The sequence below is a fragment of the Phodopus roborovskii genome, unplaced genomic scaffold, assembly GCF_943737965.1.
Source record: "Phodopus roborovskii unplaced genomic scaffold, PHOROB, whole genome shotgun sequence".
NCBI classification, from domain to species: Eukaryota; Metazoa; Chordata; class Mammalia; order Rodentia; family Cricetidae; genus Phodopus; species Phodopus roborovskii.
This window is the reverse complement of record NW_026126541.1, coordinates 19306141-19325923: the sequence shown is the minus strand read 5'-3', so window position 1 is coordinate 19325923 and position 19783 is coordinate 19306141. Positions and strand designations below refer to the sequence as shown.

General features: G+C 43.7%; 1 protein-coding gene across 1 annotated transcript in view; it reads left to right on the top strand.

Moving 5' to 3' along the window:
- Cc2d2b (coiled-coil and C2 domain containing 2B) overlaps positions 1-19783 on the top strand; it is a 95934-nt gene that overhangs the window by 75206 nt on the left and 945 nt on the right. Inside the window, exons 25-32 of the mRNA XM_051200039.1 lie at positions 2843-3025; positions 3198-3395; positions 4326-4415; positions 8216-8329; positions 10349-10483; positions 10813-10935; positions 16118-16176; positions 18419-18593. Of these exons, the coding sequence (XP_051055996.1) occupies positions 2843-3025; positions 3198-3395; positions 4326-4415; positions 8216-8329; positions 10349-10483; positions 10813-10935; positions 16118-16176; positions 18419-18593 (1077 nt within the window). The remainder of the gene's footprint in view (positions 1-2842; positions 3026-3197; positions 3396-4325; positions 4416-8215; positions 8330-10348; positions 10484-10812; positions 10936-16117; positions 16177-18418; positions 18594-19783) is intronic.

The following is a 19783-nucleotide window of genomic DNA, read 5'->3' as shown; positions in this document are numbered from 1 at the left end:
TTTGCAAGATGTGTTTCTGTCTAATAAAAGCACTTTTTGATGTTTTTGAGTTAGAGTCTGTAACTGACAGGCTATGTGGTTATTAAAATGACCCCATATTACCAAGTGTTGTGGGGTTTACAGTGCTTACAGAGTGTGACCGTCGCTAGGAGATACCTGTAAACTTACTTCTTGCATTGGTAAAGTGTTTACTAAGACAGAAAAAAAAAAAATCTTGTCCTAAGTCCTAAAGCAAAATTTGTATTTGCATAAAGGCCCTTGAAGAAGTCCAGATCCAGGTGCCAAGAATTTTGTCTCACCAGCCTTGCTTATCAGTTAGGCCGGGTTGATGATGAGGACTGGTCTCTGCAATACCCTGGGGGGTGGGGGATGGCTCATTTTTTAGGTTCAATAGCAGCAATGAGCCTGCATGGCCAGCAAGTGTGAAACTCCAGTCCAGGCCTCACTTTAGGCTCAGTTATTTCTTACTGAAAGATCATAAGCAGAGTGCCCGAAACCCCGGAAGCCATGCCAGACACGGAGGATGTGAAGAGTCAGGGGTGTATTTCCTGCCACAAGTTCATTGTCAGGGCTGGGGAGTGTGGTAGTGTGGGATAGTGGGTGGGTCCTGTGAGTGTAAAGAGTATCAGGACCTCCCCCCCTGGGCTGCGGGGCAATGGAAGTGTGGGGGAAGAGGAGGACAGTGTTTCAGTGACTTGTTTGTTTTGTTGTGGGGTATCTGCACACTGTGTGAAGATCTATTGCTGTGGTTGGTTTAATAAAAAGCTGAATGGCCAATAGCTAAGCAGGAGGTATAGGCAGGACTTCTGGGCAAAGAGAGGAAGGAGGAGGAGATAATCGAGGTGCAGAGGAGACGCCAATGAGGCACGGAGGGAGTCGGACACACAGAGTGAAAGAAAGGTAAAAGCTACATGGTAAAACATATATTAATAAAAGCAGTTTAATTTAAGTTATCAGAGCTAGTGGGACTCTAGCTAAGGCCAAGCTTTTCATAAATCCTAAGTCTCCAAGTCGTTAGAAAAGTTTGATTACACTTTTTTTTTCTTACCTTTTGACTCGAAGTAAATATTTCAATGAATCCCGCAAGTACTTGAGGGCATTTGAGTGAGAATAAACTAGGTGTACATTAGTTAGAACTTGATTAGAACAGGTACAACAGAAATCCAAGTGTGACTCGTGTAAGCCAGGGTTCTCCTCTTCTCCCCACCACAGAAGTCTAGACACCAGGGGGCGGCTGCTCAAAGATGCCATCAAGCACCCAGGGTGTCTTCACTTCTCATTATGTGTCCTCTGGCCTCAGAGTTGCCAACTGTTCGCTACAGCTCCAGCTTCGTAGCTGTGGCATGGCCGCCAGCAGGAGAAACAGGAGACCCACTGCCTGTGTCAGGGAGGGAGCTCCTCAGCCGTTCAGACTTCTGCTTACATTTTATTTACCTGACCACAGCCCTTCCATCACGGTGCCGTCAGAAACTGTGAAACTGTTGGCGTTTTTTTGTTTTTGTTTTGAAGAAAGAGATCAGAGATAGTAGCTATCTATCGATGTTATGGGCAATCACACGAAGCCATGATAGACCGTATTACTGATAAAAATCCAAGTGGTCAGAGACACAGGGCTTCTTATAGTAGTTTCTTATAGTAGTGAATCTCTGCATACATCTCTCGGTTCAGACCAAGCTGTATGATGCACAGGCAGTTTAGAAGTGTGGGTATCAAGGATGAACAGAGCCGGATTATAATCCTGGATCCACTACTCATTAGTTCTGTGGCCTTTAACAGATCACACCAACTCTCTGAATCTCAAATGTAATACTTTAAGGGCAGCAGCTACCTCACTGGATAGAGCAACCTGCACCAGCTCTTGGTATAGGGCCTTGCACAGAGTAAGGACTCAGTAGCCACCGGCTGCCCCCGCCCACCACCATGATTCTCCTCCAACTTCCTCACCTACATTCACCATCCCTGTTTCCATAAGCCTTGCTTGGGGCTGGTTTTCCTGCCCTTACATTCCCCCCAACACACACTCCAGACTCCAGACTGTAATGTGACTTTTCAGCATCTTCTTTGGGACTAAATTAGATTTTCTTGTTTTAAGGTTTACTTTACTTTGGATTCTGTGTGTGTGGGTATGTGCTCAGGAGACCGGATGAGGGCATCAAATCCCCTGGGGCTGGGGTTGCAGGCTGTTGTGAGCCCCCTGGGCTCTGGGAACCACACTAGCGTCCCCTGGAAGAGCAGCTCACAGGCCTAACTACTGGGCCACCATCCAGGCCCTTGAATTAGGGTTCCTAAGAGCTTTTATCGCTGTGGTGTGGTAACCTATTCTTTGGTTCATCCTTTTCTTTCTTTTCTCTCTTTGCATAATACACATTGGTCAGGGATCCAGATGTCAGTGTTAGGGCAAAGTGCGAGGGGGACCTCAGTGGATTCCATGCTGGGCGAAGGTGAACTAGGCAGAGGGACAAACATGCCAGGCAGTCAGAGCCTAAGTGAGAAGTTTTATTAGAAAGGGGAGGGAGGGAAGGAAAAAGAGGTAAAGAGACAGAGAGAGCACAGAAAAGGAGTGAACAGCAGAAAAGAGCGGAAAAAGTAGGCGGAGATCTTTCTTTTAAAGGGGTCCTTTGCACCTGGGCTGACCAGGGTACTGCCTGAGTGCATTCTGCCAGGTGACAGGGAGGACAGCGTAATGCCTGAATCCTTGCAGTCAGGAGTGCCCGCTGGTCACCCGCAGAGAGCCCGGTGATTCCCAGCAGGAGCCCATGTCCCTGTAAGCCTGTCTCTCCTGGGGAGGAGATGGATCTGGGATATAGGCTTGACTGATGATTCTCCTCACGTGTTCTTTCAGATTAGCGGGACATTTCAAGTGAACATCCCACCCATTTTGCTTGGGTACACGTGGAGTAACACTTACGTCCCTCCTAGAGAAGACTGCAGTGGGCAGAACCCAAAAGAATGTACCTTCCTAAATATTTTCGCTACAATTGAACCTCAGATATCATATATCACATTCAATCCAAAACTAAATGAGGTAGGTTTCACACCAAATTATTCTGAAACAAGTTATCAAAAAAAAGAGTAAACTTTTTAAAAACCAGTAATAATTTCAAAGATATCAGAGGTAAACATTGGTTTTCCTCTTACTGTCTAAGGGGGAAGCAAATGAGCAGCACAGTATTGAACTTTTAAAAATCTGATTCCAGTTTACAGATCAAATAGATGTTTTGCAGCGAGCACAGACTTTTACCAGGAACTGTAAGGCCATGTTTCCCAACCGAAGAGTCGTGACCACTGTCTTTAATGGTGAAGGGATGCAGGTCTTTGTCACAAGATATATCAAGGCATTGAATCCACCACAGCAACTTCTGGATATATTTCTTCAAGACTCGAATGCGACCCTTGTGAGTGATAATTTTTTTTTCCGTTTCTTTTCTTTCCGTTTCATACAGATTATAGAGCCTGTGTGAAGAATCAAGTGTATTTTTTAGCAGGGGATCAATTGTTCTCTTCAGACAGTTAATGTTGTGTATAAGTTACAAAGCTCTCTAAACAGGATCTTTTGAGCTAAAAATCAAAGCCTGGGTTTAGATTGCTTTTACTATACTTTGCCTTTCCATCATGGTTTCTTCATGCCGGTTGGTCTTAACACCCACTGCCCTGGAGCTGACGGTATTCCTGGGTACTCTTGGGTACTCGAGGAGCATTGTGGGACATGTGACTTAAATGCAGGACACTAATGATACTCTCCTGTGCTTATGGAGCATTGTGGGGCGTGTGACTTACCACATGAAGTCATCAGTGCAAAAAGTCATAGTTGTGCATAACAGACTTTTGTTACACATCACTTCGAATGTTAAAGAACCCTTTAAGTCCTTCCTCCTTTCTTCCTTTAGTCTTAGTTTGTGGCATTCTAGTGGGGAGGGAAAATCAAATCCCCAATGTGACTTCTGTTGTCCAGCTGCAACAGCTTAATGCAAGTTTATAAGAAAAGGAATTCAGAAAGATGCTTGAAGCAAGAGCCAGTTGCGCCTTCGCTGTTTTGCACCTTTTAAAAAAGCCGACCTGTTGCTGCAGTGTTATAGTATTTTAAATTCTAATAATTTATTACAATGAAATATAATGCCTAGCAAGGGGTCTCTGGCTCAGGCCACTGGGGCCCAATCCCTAGGGGCTCACATAGTATATTACCTTTGTGAGTCAGAACAAGTTATGTCATCACTCTGAGCTTGGACCTCTGAGAGGCCCGTAGTGTGCTCTGGAGAGAGAATGTCTATGAAACTCCGTGCTGGACAACGGATATGCTCACTGACTGTCCGTTAATCTTATTCCAGGACCTTATCGCTCGATTTGTCTCTTTGATTCCTTTCACAACAGAAACATTGGATGAAAATGATGGCTTTGACATATGGATGACATCAGAGGTAACACATGGCATTGTATGGTTGAGATGTGTAAAATTTCTCACTTGTCTTAAAGTAGCATTCTTCTGTGCAGTGTTCTGCCTTGTCAACTGTGAAGATATTTGATAACTGTATGTGCTTTCCAGCTCCCTATTCCAGTAGAAATAAGTCATTAAGAAGATTTGTTTTCAAATGCAAAGCAGTTCCTCATGAGTATTTTATCCCATGAGAATTTCAGCAGTGCAGGGCCATGGCATGCTCCAGAGAGCAGTGTGGATTGTCTCTGTGGAAATGGCCAGAATGGTTTCCACAGCAAGTGTCCCCAGTCCCCTCTGGACGGGGAGCTCCTGTAACTGCTCTTCTTTAGCATCGTTTTTGGTTCTATGCACACAGATTGCAGACACATACTTAATATCACCTGGAATTTACATTTGATTGGGAGTCTATGATTTTTTTCTCCAAACCGGGAAACCCTAATTTTAGTATTTCTCCTCTCCTACCTTAGCTTTTACTGAGTTGCTTTTAAACTGACCCCACACTCACACTGTGCAAGCATATAAGCATATATCTCAGTTAAAATCTCCTTGAAGTGGAGGGACACTTGGTTTTTATTTCTTCTCATATTTAAATTTAGGAAACATCCAATACTTACTTTCAATACAAATATAAAAAGAGCCTAAGAGAGAGCTGGGTGTGGTGGCACACGCCTTTAATCCCAGCACTGAGGAGGCAGAGGCAGGGGGATCTCTGTGAGTTCAAGGCCAGCCTGGTCTACGTAGTGAGTTTCAGGACAGCCAGGGAAATGTAATGAGAGTCTGGCCAACAAAACAAAACAAAACACAAACCAAAAAGCTCTTAGAGGGACACCTTGATCTGGAGTTGATAGCTCTGCTGGCACTTACCCCTTGGATTTGGGCTAAAATGGACTAAGATGTACAGAACTAACTTAATAGTCCTGCCTTCCACTAACTGGGACTTAAGTGGACATAGGCAGAAGATTTTGCTTCAGGATCCAACAATTGGTAATAGAGTTTTCTGTACCTCGATAGTAGGTTTTTCCCTTGACTCAGTAAGCCAGATCAAGCCTAATTGAAAACATAAGAGAACAGGTTTATTTTGAGCAAAGCAACTCTGGTGAGTCCTCCATCCCCCAGAGATGGGATGGAGGGGCAGGAGAAGGGGCAGGAGAAATTGTGCACCTGAACTAAAGGAGGGAGCTTAAATACTTCACCCTGCAGGTGAGGGGTGTAAGGTGTACGGTTTTTTCGTCTGTCACAGCTGGTCTTGTCCCGCCGCCACACCGCCAGCCCCAAATAATACACAGAGACTCTGTATTTGATACTATGCTGTTGGCCCGGTTACTTGTTTCTTATTGGCTAGCTCTGCCTTAGTTATTAACCCATTTGTGTTAATCTATGTATGTTCACGTGTTCTTCTTACCGGGAGCCGGCTGCCACATACTGCTCTCTCCAGACTCTCCATCTTGACTCCTCCTTACTACTTCCTATTTCCTCCTTGTCTCTCCTATCTTCCTTTCCTATTGGCCAACAGTGCTTTATTATTACCCAGTATGAGAAACATACAAAATGACATCTCCCATCAGAGGGGTGATAGTGTGTCCTCCATAAGCTGGGTTTGTGCCCAACTATGGTAGGCTTTTAAGCGGGGAACTTGGGCTGCTGGCAACTTCAGGGAATGAGCCTGCAAGGCAGCCAAGAATGTAGAGCTGGGCTCTCCTCACCTTTCCTTTGTTGGAGATTCTCTGAGAGGGCGGGGCTTGGAGAGGGAGGAATGGGGCTCTCCAGATCAAGCAGAAGGGAGCTGGAGGCTCCAGTCCAACAATTGGAAGCTGGCAGAAATCAGAATCCTGTTATTTAGTCTAGTTTCTTTTAAGACTATCTAATCAAAACACATTTGAGGGTATTGTGTCATGTTGAACATTAAAGAAGCTGAGCTGAAATCAAGCATTCCGATACCCCTGAGCACCCCCTCCCCAGCCCCAACAGTACATATAATGAAGGTGTTACTGCATGTCTGAGATTTTCTCTCGGCTAACCTGTCACCTAGTGTCAGATGCAGCCAGTACACACTGGTGTGGCTGTGCCTCTTGTTACATTTCTATAAGATGTTTCCATGCTGTTGAATAAACAGGAGGAGCTTGCCGGCCTCCTCATCCCATCCCATCTGCCTGGCCCTCTCTGGAGCTCTAACGATGTGGGAGTGTGAGCCTCCTCTACCTGTTACCACTGCTGCTCAGCAGTAGGTCACTACTGAGTCTGAGGGTGCACAGCCAAGAACCTGCCGACCTGAGCACTCCATGATATGGTTAAGGCTTTTATTAAAGACACGAGAGAGAGGACAGCCAGAGCTAACTGAAGGAGTTCAGGGCAGAGAGAAAAAGAAGCAAACTGGACATGGCCAGAACTATCTGAGAGAGAGGGAAGATAGAGAGTAACAGGGAATAGTGAAAATAAGAGAGAGAGCTAGGAGAGTAGGAGATAGAGAGCAGGAGAAGGAGAGAGGGTAAGTGCATAAGAGAGAGGAGAGTAGGACTAGCGGGTTGTAAGAAGGATGAGTAGCTGCAGGCCGGGAAGCCCATGAGCTGGAAGAAGTTTAGGGTAGGGGAGGAGGTGGGAAGGGTTAGGATGCTCGCATGGACTTTGCAGTGTATAACAGTTGCTTGTGATGCTGAGGGAGCCTGGATGCCAGCATGTGCTCTGATATAGTGGTAGGTGCTACAGGTAGCCATCTGTCCCTTCTGCCAGAGGTGAGGGAAATCTTTTGGCAAATGGGAACAGGTTTCACAAAGTGCCTGAAGAATGCTGGCTTTTACCTAAGTACCAGAAATCCTCCTGTAGTTCAGTTTGAACTCATTTCTGGATATTTGGACAGCCTGAGAAACCTAACAGCTAGCCATCATTTGAACATTTAAGCCACATTTTTTAGAATTTTTTCAACAGAAGCTGAAAATCCAGAGTTTTACACAAAAAAAAATTCCTTTAAAAAAAATTCTAGGGACTAAGGCCAGGCCTGGTGGTGCATGCTTTTAACCCTGGCACTCCGGAGGCAGAGGCAGGCAAATCTCTGTGAGTTCAAGGCCAGCCTGGTCCACATGGTAGGTTCTAAGACAGCCAGGGCTACACGGAGAAACCTTGTCTCAAAAAAATAAAACAAACAAACAAAATTCTAGGGACCGAACAAAAATGATGGTGAGTTGTAGGTCACCAGACTGCCTTTCCTGCTGTCCTCATTCCTTCTTGCTGTACAGCCAGTCATGTCGGGTGCCCTGTATTTTATCTTTTACCTGGAGCTCAGCTATTCAGCACTTTAGGGTAAAGAAGCTTCTATTATGCTTCTTGATTGGGCATCATCTAACTCATATTTCTTCCTTTCTTTGAATCAAATACTGCATTGGTACAGGACAGACTGTAGCTCCAGGACCCAAAATGTTGCTTTCCCCCAGATCCTGTGTGATTCCTTATCTGATATACTTCCTCAGAAGCTCAGGGCAGCATAATATTTGTTCCCAACAACAATGCCTCATTTTGGATATAAATTGTCTGGCCTCCCTATGTAACATGTTAACTGTCCTGGTATCAGAGTGGCCTGGTGTTCTAAGTTACTATTCTCCGTATCTCATGCCTCACTGAAGCCGGAACATGAAGTTTTGTTTTTGTATTAGCAGATGGTAGGGTCAACACTTAGACTGCAGGGAGTGTAAGGCTCTCAATGTGTGGTTTAGTCTACTTGACTTTCTCTTTCCTTTCTCCTCCTCCTTTCAGAATATATTGTGTTATTCTTGTTCCTTTTCTTTTGCCCAGTGCTGCATTAGTTTGGCTATTGGAAATAAGGAAGAGCATGCCATACTTCTCTGTAATTTCTTTCTGTACTTCGGGAAGAAGGCGTTGGTGCTCCTGGGGACCTCGGTCCTAGAAGTAAGTGCTGGGAAAATGGGAACAAGACTAAACCAGATCTGAGCTGCATATTTGATAGACTTCTGATGAGCCAGAGAGTTTCACAGGCAAACATTTGTGGCTTGAGGACAGTGGTGGATCACCAAAATTTCTGCAGTGCAGAGTAGCTTTTCTTCTACCTGATAAGGCCACTGGGACTATTAAATTATATCATCCAACAGCAGCTGTTTATGGCGTATGTGCAATGAATGGGATCGGGGGTTATACAGCATCCTCATCCACCACCATCATTCTGGGTTTCCGATCTACATTGGAAGACCCTGAAGAAGCGTGCCAATTGTGTCATCCAGATTTAACCTCCCAATAACTGATCAGAAATGCATCCTTACTGATAGGAAACATTACACGACTCAGTTTATGTCTTTCTGAGCATATCCTTCCAGAAGCGGTCCTTTGGGACTGCTTATAGCCCCACATGGATATCTGTCCACAGGTCAGCATTTCCAGCCTCCTGTCTTTTTGTCGTTGTTCTGTCACCATGTCTTATTTCCCAGCATCCCTTGTCATCGATTATTGTTTGTCAAAGTTGTTAACGCCACATTTGGTCCCCTGCTGTAGTTGTAAGTGCCGCTAGGTGGCAGTAAACACACAACTAGATCTCAATAAACACATTTATTTGTATCAGGAAGGAATTCCATAGGAGGCTGGCTTCACCTCAGTTCTGTGGTTGGGGTGAAAACCCCTCTCACTGTGGAGAGGCATAGTGAGGAACCAGAGCTCTGGACCAGAGACTAGGGACATCGGGGTACACAGAGCAGTGCTGAGCCTGGCTAGGTTAACACCCAGTAGCTTCCCTTAGGTCTGAGCTCACCTTTGCTTGTCTCCCAGACCCTAGCTTCTGCACAGATGGAATCCTGCCTCTCCCTGTCACCGTAGCCATCTTAAACTCTGATTTCTCATTAAAGAGGGGAAAAATAAATGTTCCTACCTCGTAGAATTGAGAGTGAATTAAAAAGAAAATCATTGTGAATCCTAGCCTAAACAATAAATGTTAAACATTATCATTATTTGAATTATGTATTTTTCACTAAGAAAGTGTCAACACGTGGAGCAAAATACCTGTTTTTGGAAAACTGTAAAGTTGTACTTATTATTGAGGAGGCACAGCACACAGATGTCGCAGGAAGACTTGAGTGCTTTCTCCCTCTGCCTTCACACAGGCTCCTGGGATGAGGCTGGCAGGCTTTTACCTGCTAAGCCACCTCAGTGGCTCATAACTCATTCTCAGTATCTTTTCTAAATGCATATGTATTATTACTAGTGTGTATATGGGGCGTCAACATGCCAAGGTGCATGTGTGGAGATTAGAGGGGAACTCTGTGGGTTTGCCTTGTACTTTCAGATGAGTTCCCAGGATGGAACGCAGGTCACAAGCTTTGCATGACAAGTTCCTCTGCCCACTGAGCCAACTCCCCAGCCCAGGGCTTCTTACTCAGTAGATTGTCTTCCTTTATACTTTAGCTAATTCCAAGTCTTGCTTTCAATTTTAATTTAGTGGATTTTAAATTCCCTTAACGATTCCCTCATAACCTTAGGCCAGTTTATCTTCCCCTACTCTGCCTAGTAGTGTTCAGTCTCCAAGTATATTCTAACCAAAGTGAATTCCCTACAGCTCTTTTTAGGACTATCTGTTAGACAGTCATCATGGTATATTGATGTTGGTAGAGTAAAATTAATTTTCTTTTTTTTTTTCTTTCTTTTTTTTTTTTTTCTTTTCCATCAGTGTACCCTACAGAACCTTTAATGGTGGCACTGGGTCACATGTCTTCTTAATTTAAATCCTCATACTACCTGGGTCTGAGAATTTCTGGAACTTTCTTGATTTGGGCTCTTTGTTTTTTCAGAGTTTTTGTTTGTTTGTTTGTTTTGTTTTGGCTGCTAGGTTTTTAGACTCACCCAAAAACTTTTAAAGCTCAGAACAATTATGTAGAAGGTAGTCAACAATACAGCAAATATGGCTGAATCATTTTCCTTCCGCAGGGGCATGTGGCTTATGTATTAACCCAGGAAACTGGAGAGTCTTTGCTTTGGAACCCATCAACAGGGCAGTGTCATAAGCAGTTTGACCCATTTTGCCCCTTGCAAAGTGTGGATTGTCTGTTCAATGATAGAAATGTAAGTATATGGAGGAGGTATTTCTTCACGTCGTCCTGAGCACACATTAGAATAACCCAGGAGCTTTGAAATGGTGGTACTCAGGAGCCTGTGGGATCAGAGGTCAGGCCATCTTTCACCCTTAAAGCCAGCTTGTAGAGCTCCAAGGTGGCACCCCCCCCCAAGCTAATGCTGACCTTGTGGCACCCTGGAATTCAATCCTCCCTCAGGCTTCCCTTGACTTTGGCCACTTTGTTGAGTACCAGGCTGAAACATTTGCTCCGCTCTTACCAGATATGGGTCTTGTGTTCCCATGGGTTTACAGTGACCTATTGTTAATGTTTTTATAGGTCTGGTTTAATATTCAACAGAATAATACACCAATGGCCGTACATTTTGACTATTCAAAAGAAAGCTTCTGGAAACAGTTGCTGCCTAAAGACTTTCAAGGGACAAAAGCCCAAAGTGTACAGGTACATAGTCTCTCAAGTGTTCTGCATAAGAGTCACTGTTGCTTCTAATCTTTGTTAGTTGTGGCAGTCCCTGGTTGTTGACTTGCTCGGCAATGTCACCCAAAATGAGTCTCCTCTGCCCTCCAGATTGCATTGAGGAAAAAAATGTCATCATCTTGAGTGTTATTTAGATCTTATAACCTTGCCCCATCAGAAATACAGCATTTAAGGTGGGCATTGGTAGCACACACCTTTAGTCCCAGCAGGACTCAGGAAGTGAAGGCAGGCGGATTTCTGTGAGTTTGAGGCCAGCCTGGTCTACAGAGCTAGTTCCAGCGCAGGCTCCAAAACAATACAGAGACACCTCCACCACCACCACACACACACACAATACAGCACTTATGTTCAACATGGCACAGTAGGTTTTAACATCTGGTGATGGTCAAATATAAAAAATGATAGATAAAAGAGTTTCTCTGAACTCCAAACCATAGTAGTTATCTTGCGGAATGAAAACAGGACAGAAATTGTACCAAGTGAGTGCAGCTGAAACAAGGCTGGCAGCAAGATCTAAAACCACTTCAGCAAGAGAAGGATCTGGAGCAGGCGTCCCATCTGAAGCCAAGGACCGCGATGGAGCACTCTTACTCCCTACTTTTGAAAGAAGATGGGAAGAAACAGCTCTGGAGTTCAGGAGGCAGGGGACCAGGACTGACCCAGGGTCTAAATGCTGTGCCAAGCATATCTGTACTGTGATCAGTAGCACTTCCTGGATGGAGGGCTATGGAGTGGCAGAGCGAAGGCAGGTACAAAGTCCACAAACTAGAAGCCTTGAGCCAAAAGAAAAGGGAGTCGGGGGGGGGGGGGCAGTGAGGAGGAGCGAGAGAGAAAAAGAATAGAATAATGGGCAGAAGACATTCATAGAAGCAGAAATTCCAATGCACAGCCTCACTTATAATCAGGGAAATATAACAAGAAAAAAGGATGTGTAGTTGTACCAAGTGTTAACAAAAAGCAGAGAAATGGGGGCAGTGTAAACTGCCTGATGATATGATGTTGAACATGCTCAACTTGTGATCCACCAATTCAACCCCAGCATGTGCCCTAGGAAACATGCACAGGGAGAAAACCCCAGCTGTCAGCAGAGACTCAAATGGCATGGATGAATAGAACAAAATAGTAAGGAATTAGAAACAGTTCACAATTAGGAAATTGTTCTGTGGGTTGTGAAATACTCATACAGTGTGTCTTCCACAGCACGGGAAAGTATTTGAACCAGTTTGCAGACGCTCTCAATCTGTATGTGTATTACCTTAGAGTGTATGGGTGAACCTGCTTGTCAGGAGTTTTTCAAGCTTCCCAGATCCAATCCCAATCTCTAGCCAAGGTTGAGAAGTGCTGGCCTAGAGCTATGCATATCAACAAGAATGGATATAAAAGGTGTGATGCAAAGAAAAATAAAGAGTGTGTGAAATAATGCACCAAGTACAAAACCACTTAAGTTTGAAAACTCCATTGAGTATATATGTATACACCCATGTAAACATTTGTATATACAATGTATTTGAAAAGGTATTTATAGGAATGCTAAATACCAAATTCGGGGTAGAGGTTAACTTTAGACTGGGCATGGAGAAAATATCAGGAAGCAGTATACCTAGAAGGAGAAAGAGAGAGCAGAGTATACATATGTTTTGACTCTGAAGAAACACTTCTCTAGAGATTTCACCTCAGTGAGGCTGGCCTCTTCATCACAGCCGGGTTCTTCAGCCCCAGCTGACCAGCATCCATTGTCCCAGCAAAGCAACCGTTTTACTTTAGTGGTTCTGGCATCTTGTTAATCACAGCCGGTTCTTCAGCCCCAGCTGACCAGACGCCTCAGATTGCTCCCGCAAATGGCCTGGTAGTCTTGGCTTGGCTCTGAAATGTCACTTCTCATCTGCATTGTTTTCAGTACTCTGTCTAATAAGCTCCTGTGGAATGGTCCACTGAGCTCTCAACACTCAGTGGCTTTCCCAGCCCAGAGTTCCATAACCCTCCCCAAAACAACATGGTCAAGTCATTGCAATATCCCACTATCCTGGTGCCAATTTCTGTCTTAGTTACTTTTCTGTTGCTTTGAAGAGACACATGACCAAGGCAACTATTATAAGAAAATGCACTTAACTGGGGGCGGGCTTACAGTTTCAGAGGTTTAGTCCATTACCGTCATGACAGGGAGTATCCAACATTCAAGCAGATCCTGGAGCAATAGCTGATAACTACATATACATAGGAGCGATCTTATTTATTTTGGGTATTTTTGTTTGTTTGTTTGTTTGTTTGTTTGTTTGTTTTTTGAGGTTGAGTTTCTCTGTATTGCTTTGGAGGCTGTCCTGGAACTCGCTCTGTAGACCAGGCTGGCCTACACAAGAGATCCACCTGCCTCTGCCTTCTGAGTGCTGGGACTAAAAGAATGTGCCCCTAACGCCCGGCAAGCTATCTTATTTTTGTTCTTTTTTAAAAAATCTAAAGTAAGGGCCTGGGATGTAGGTCAGTGGTAGAGCATTTGCCTATCATGCATGAGGCCCTGGGTTCAATTCTCAGTACTGCTAAATAAATTAGATAAATAAATAAAATAAAACTAATTAGTAAAAATCTAAACAAGTATAGAAGAATGCAATGATTATGTATAGTCAAGTGGTCACATGTTGGGTATGTATTCATTACATCATTCTCTGTGATTATCTGTGAATTCAAGGCAACTCATGGTACCAAAAGGAAAGAATGTGTAGTTACAGGGGGCAAAGTCAAGAATAGCAAGGAATATAGAATTTTTCCATCTTCAACGTCTTTTTCCCTATCTCCTAAGAAATAACTACCGTCCACCAGTTCCTTGTGCATTCTTCTACACATTCTCCACTAGTATATGTATGTATTTTTGTGCTTCCTGTTTGAAGTAGTATTTTTAAAAAAGGGAAATGTGCTTATCTTTCTTGAGCAAACCACATGTACAGTCTCTACCGTCCATGCTTCCTCTACCATTCTCTAGCCAAGGCTACAGCACTGCTGCCTCCTAGAGAGAGAATAATCTGCTCCAAGGCTTGTGTTTTGGTTGTTTTGCTTTTGTCCGTTCAGTTATTTCTTGTCCAGTTAGGTGGCATATAGTGATTTCCTGTTGGTGTTGTGTTAGATGTAGCTGCCACAAAGGGAAAGACAAGTCGCTATTCTTTGTTTTCAAGGAGGAAAACAAACAGCTAAATCCCAAGCACTATCCCATGCTAATGATGAGTGCTGTAGAGAAATCATGAATGTGTGGGACAGTTTTGTTTGTTTGTGTTTGGGGAGCTCACAGCAGGAAGAGGGAAGAGAGTTCAGGGGTTTCAGGAAAGTGACAAGCTAAGTGAGCAGAACTTGCCTCCTTGGAATTCAGGGAAATGAATGGCCTCCAAGGAACAGCTAGCAGCACAACCTGCAGTGGCCAGGAAGTGTCTTTCCAGGAGCTTCCAGAATCTTGGTTGCTGTATGAGCAGAGGCAGGTCAAGGGATAAGGAAAATGCTAGTAGGGACTTGAGCTTTAATCTTCAGGGAAGTCAGAAGCTAACATCACTATGGGAGGCCATAATCAAATAATAGGTTTTTCAAAAGCTTCTGTGGTTGTTGGACTTGTATATCCCTTGCCTTTTTATGGTGCTTGGAACTGAACCCAGGGCTTTGTGCATGGAAGGCAAGCACTACCATTGGGCTGTATCTCTCTCCAGTCAGTCTCCTGCATTACCACATCCATCCCAGAATAAGCTACTCTCTGACCACTATTTTACATGACCACGAACACACCTTTCATTGTGTAATACAAGCACATCCAGAGCCAAGATTAACAGGCAACCTTTTTGTAGTTTTAAGGAACACAAGTTCTTGCAAAGATGGTACCTTTGGCAAAACTGGAAAACTCACAAAGCTCCTATCACAGGATTCACCAAGTTAACATACTCACTATGGAGGGACTCACTAATCCACAGGTGTTGCCCCATGGGTAGGTAGGTAATGGTTGCCAGGTCAGGGAATCAGTCTCCCTGCACTGTCCGGAGTAGCTGCAGCCCCCTCAAGGTGTCCCTGGAGTTCAGACCGGAACTTCTCTGCCCTGCTCAGTGGGCCGGAGTCTGCCCTTCACTATAGTAGCTGTCCAACCATAGCAGACATCAGATTCATCTGGGAGACTTGTTAAAGCAAATGAGTTTCTGATTCAGTGGGCATGAAAGCAGAGCTGAAAGCTTGCATTTTTACCAACTTCACATGTCCAGGGTTGGTTCTGGAGCCAGTTTGGGAACTTCTAGACCTACAAGTGTTGTTTCCTTTCTGGACAACTTTCATTCCACTCTGGGGTTTGCCTGTCCTTAGCCTCCAGCTTCCTCTGTCCCCCAATTCTAAATGCCCCAAGTAGCAACTGTGGAAGCCCAACCCCTTAAAGCAGCTCTTGTGAACCTCACGAGGAAGGCAGAGCTGGGTTAGGCAGGAACTTGAGAGGTAAACTGAACCCAGGACAGGAAATAAGCAAACATGAAGAACCCTGCTCCCTACTGTCGGCTACAGGTGTGGAGTGGAGCAAAGGTTTGGAGATGGGAGTGTGAAGTGGATTCTGTGTGTTTAAGCGTACACACATATGTAGGTTCATGTAGACACAAGGAATTGGTTCCTGCCAGCTACAAGAAATATAGACCCAGAAAAGAATAGTTATAAACCAAGTCAGAAGAGCAACAGTATTATCTGGTGTTTATTGAGCATTCCATAAATGTCAGGCTTTACAGGGATTGCCTTATTTTAAAATCGTTCTAAGACTTCAAACCAGTATGCACAACTGTTTTTCCTGTTCTAATGACCAAAGGAACTGAGAGTCAGAACAGAGATATATTATGTAACTTTGCCAAAGTTACCATAAGGGTAAGAGACCAGTGTTGTGAGATCAATGAGCATGCCAGATATTTGTCTAAAGAGGAAATGAGAATAGCAAATGTCTTACCTATGAGTGTATTTTATAACTTTGCCCCTGTGCTGAGTAAAAGTGTGGAAATCAAAGAAACTGTGTGATCTTTGTTTGAATTTGAGATTGCTTTTTACCATGAGAGACTAGTTTGGTCCATTTTTCCCAGTCCCCAAACTTCAGGGGTGACTGGGATCTAAAGGTGGTCTCTAGGACGTTCCTAACTTTAAGATGTCTACATTTCAGCCTGAAGAAATAGTTTATTGTGACACTAATAAAGGCATGGTAGAAGATCTGAAGAGCAGGTACTGTGTCCTTCTATCCATCTTCTGTCCACCATCTTCTAGTCGTTTAACCCAGCCTCTCAAAGTGCTCATTAGATGTTATGAGCCTGGTCCCACAGCTGCACCAGTCCCAAATAACACGCAGAGATGCTGTATTAGATATAAAGCTATTGGCCTGTTACTAGTGTTTCTTATTGGCTAGCTCGGTCTTAAATGTTAACCCATTTCTATTAATCTAAGTGTTTCCATGTGGTCTTATCTTACCGGAGAGATGGCCCAGAATTATGCTCTCTTGGTCCTACATGTTGAATCTTCTCCTACCTCCCCCTGAATCCTCCTTGTCTCCTAGTCCCACCCTATTGGCCAACAGGGCTTTATTCATTAACCAATAAGAGAAACATAATTACAGAATGACATCTATCAATTAGACTCAGCAACAGAAACATGAAAAGAGAGATTCCAACAGCTAGTCCTACTGAACTACAGTCTCTTGATGTTAGCATGTTAAATGGTTCCTCTACCAACTAAAGAATCCCTTGACTTGACAGGACAGTCTATGTTAACCCTGGGCATGATAGGCCATAGTTGAAACATTCTCAGTGTAGATAGTTGATAAGCCCATGGTTATAATAAAACAAAAGCCAACACCTTGTAGAAGGATATGGAGGTTAATGGCCATGACCCTGGTTGTAGTAAAAACATCTCAGTTGGATAGCACAAACACTTGACAACACTGTCAATCATGGATGTTCCCCAAACATATACATTCATTCATTGCCTTGTGGAGATCCTCAATCAATCCCCAATGGCTCATAGACTAGATAGAAGGCTTCACTCCTAGTTTGCATGTGTCTGCAGCTTCTGCAGAGGTTCACACTCACACAGCAGGCTGGCATGTAATCCACTGTCAATATATACATTCATTCATTGCCTTATGGAGATCCTCAATCAATCCCTAAATGGCTCATAGACTAGATAGAAGGCTTCACTCCTATTCTACATGTGTCTGCAGCTTTGGCAGAGGTTCACACTCACACAGCAGGCTGGCATGTAACCCACTGTCAACCAATCAAAACAGTGTGACCAAAGTCAACTTGTCACTTCCCTTTCTTGATAGCATATAAGCTTACTCCATCCCCACTCATTACAATTCCCTCTTTGAGATTAAAAAAAACATTAATATTTTATGTGTATAGGTGTTTACCTGCATATATGTGTATGGGTGTTTACCACATGCATGTCTGGTGCCCACAGAGGCCAAAGAGGACTTCAGCTCCCTTGAAACTGGAGTTACAGATGGTTGTAAGCTGCCACGTGGGAGCTAGGAATTGAACTTGGGTCCTCTGGAAGAGCACCCAAAGCTCTTAACAGTTGAGCCATCTCTGCAGCCCCCATTTTCCAGTTCTCTAGAAAACAGTAAGCACAACAGGGAAAGGGTTCCTAACTAGTTTGCATTAGAATTGCTTCCAGAACTACTTACACTACAGGCTCTAGGGGTCTAGACTCTAGTTGCATCAGTATCAGAAGGTGAAGCATCCTGATGTCAGCCCCCATTAAGACACACCAGCACTTCAGCCAACATACTGTAAACTCAGGAGTTGCACTGTAACTCAATTGGGAAGAGACTGTCAGTAGCTTCTCTGTAACAGATTCAACCCCACAAGGTCATCCACTCACAGGACCCATGAACCAACTCACACCCTTCTCCCTCTCCCCAACATGGTTCTACCAGGCACCATTTCAGGGCTGGTCTAAATCTCTGCTCCTATAGAATGACAATCTAGTGTGGGTGGGTAGCTGCGACTACCCATGCCTTCTTTCCTCCCAAATCCACATCCTGAGCTAACTGAACTAATAATCCCACTTCTGCTAATAACCCAGACCAGGTATCTGATTTTTTTTTTTTTAAGGCAATTTCCTGGAAACACTCTGCCCTTTGCAAAGGATGAGTAAAATGTCAGCCAGTAATCACATGAAAGGCGCTGTCAAACAGCAACTGCTGTACTTGGGTGTCTGGAAGAGATACCCTTAGAAAACTCACTTTCTGGCTATTCATGGAAGCTTCTGGCCTTCCCTAGCCAATAAGAGCCTACCTCTCCCTACTTGATTGATCAGTGTGAATCATAGCTGGCATCCCTCACTGTAAATGCCTGGTTCCCTCCTAAATCTCAAGTTTCTTTCTCATTCATCAAGTGACAAAGTTCTTGTGACATTTACTGAGTCACAATTGGTCAAAGGAGTTGTCTTTGCATTCTTACCATAGGATGGAAAGGACCCTGAAATGTAAAATGATGGAATGGCGCCCTAAGCACCCGACACGCTGGAATCGGCAGTGCACTTCTATTCTGCGACAAATCCTTCCTAAGCTAGAGTTTTACACCGGGAGTTTTGCTTCATTTGAAGACAGTGAATTAGAAAGGCTGCTACAGTTTTACTGGGTTTGTATATGATTTAATGCGCAAATGACATTTGGCTTTAACCTGTTGTTAACTGGCAAATAACAGCAATCTGAACTCTGTCCAAAATGTCCAAAGACAGAGGAATTGAAAATCCAAAGAGTGAGACTCTCTCACTCCACTATTCAGGGGGCTAGATGTCTCCCAGGAGACAAAGAAGAGGTCTGTTAGGAGTTGAGTACTTGAGGTGTCAGGAAAGGGTCTGCAGGTACCATTCAACCAGGAATAAAGAGGAAGTTGTTCTTATTTTTCTTTGTTTTAATAGAATTTGAGATAAAAGTGATAAAATATAGCTAAATATAAGCCAAAGTTTAAAGCTTGGAGTTTCTCTATAAAAATATCAGATTAATAATACATAATAGACAATATTTAGGTCAAGATTGAGCGCTTCAGCCTGGATTCGATTTACTTATAAACCAAAAAGTTGTGATGTAATCAACATCACATGCATGGCATTTTCTCAGAACCAACTCTATGTTTTATGACCATAAATGGTGAACTCTGAAAAATGTCCACTCTGAAACTAGGAAACTGAAAAATGATCTCTTGTAACCTATTGGATTCTGAGTCATTGCTTCTGGGCAAGAGAAGTCCAGGAAATTTGAGTTATCTCTGGATGCAAATTACTGCCAACTTTATGTACAGCCTGGACCTTGACACCCAACCTCACCTTTTACCATTGTCAATGCATTGGCATCTCCCTGGAGAATGAAAATGCATCTCAAATTTAGCAAGTCCAAAAACAAATAAGGTGGACATTTGTTAGCGCCCCCCTTCCTTACTCTGTCTAGCATCAGTGTTCCTTCACATACCCCACCTGACCTCTATTAACTGGTCCACTGGGTTCTTAGAAACCCTAGTTTTCCAAGAGTGAGAACCTCTCCATCTACCATCCAGGAAGCTAGATGTCTCCCAGGAGATCCTAGCAGTTAGGGAGGGGTCTGCAGGTACCATCCATTCAGGAATAAGGAAGAGGTTGTTCTTATTTTTCTTTGGTTTTAGTAGAATTTGGGATTAAAGAGATAAATAAAATATAATTAAATATAAGCCAAGGAAAGTTTGGAGTTTCCATGTAAAATAATTAAGACTGATAATACATAGTAGGCAATAATCAGGTCAATATTGAGCCCTGCCGCCTCTAGTCAGATCCTATTTCGACCTAGGTGAAGTCA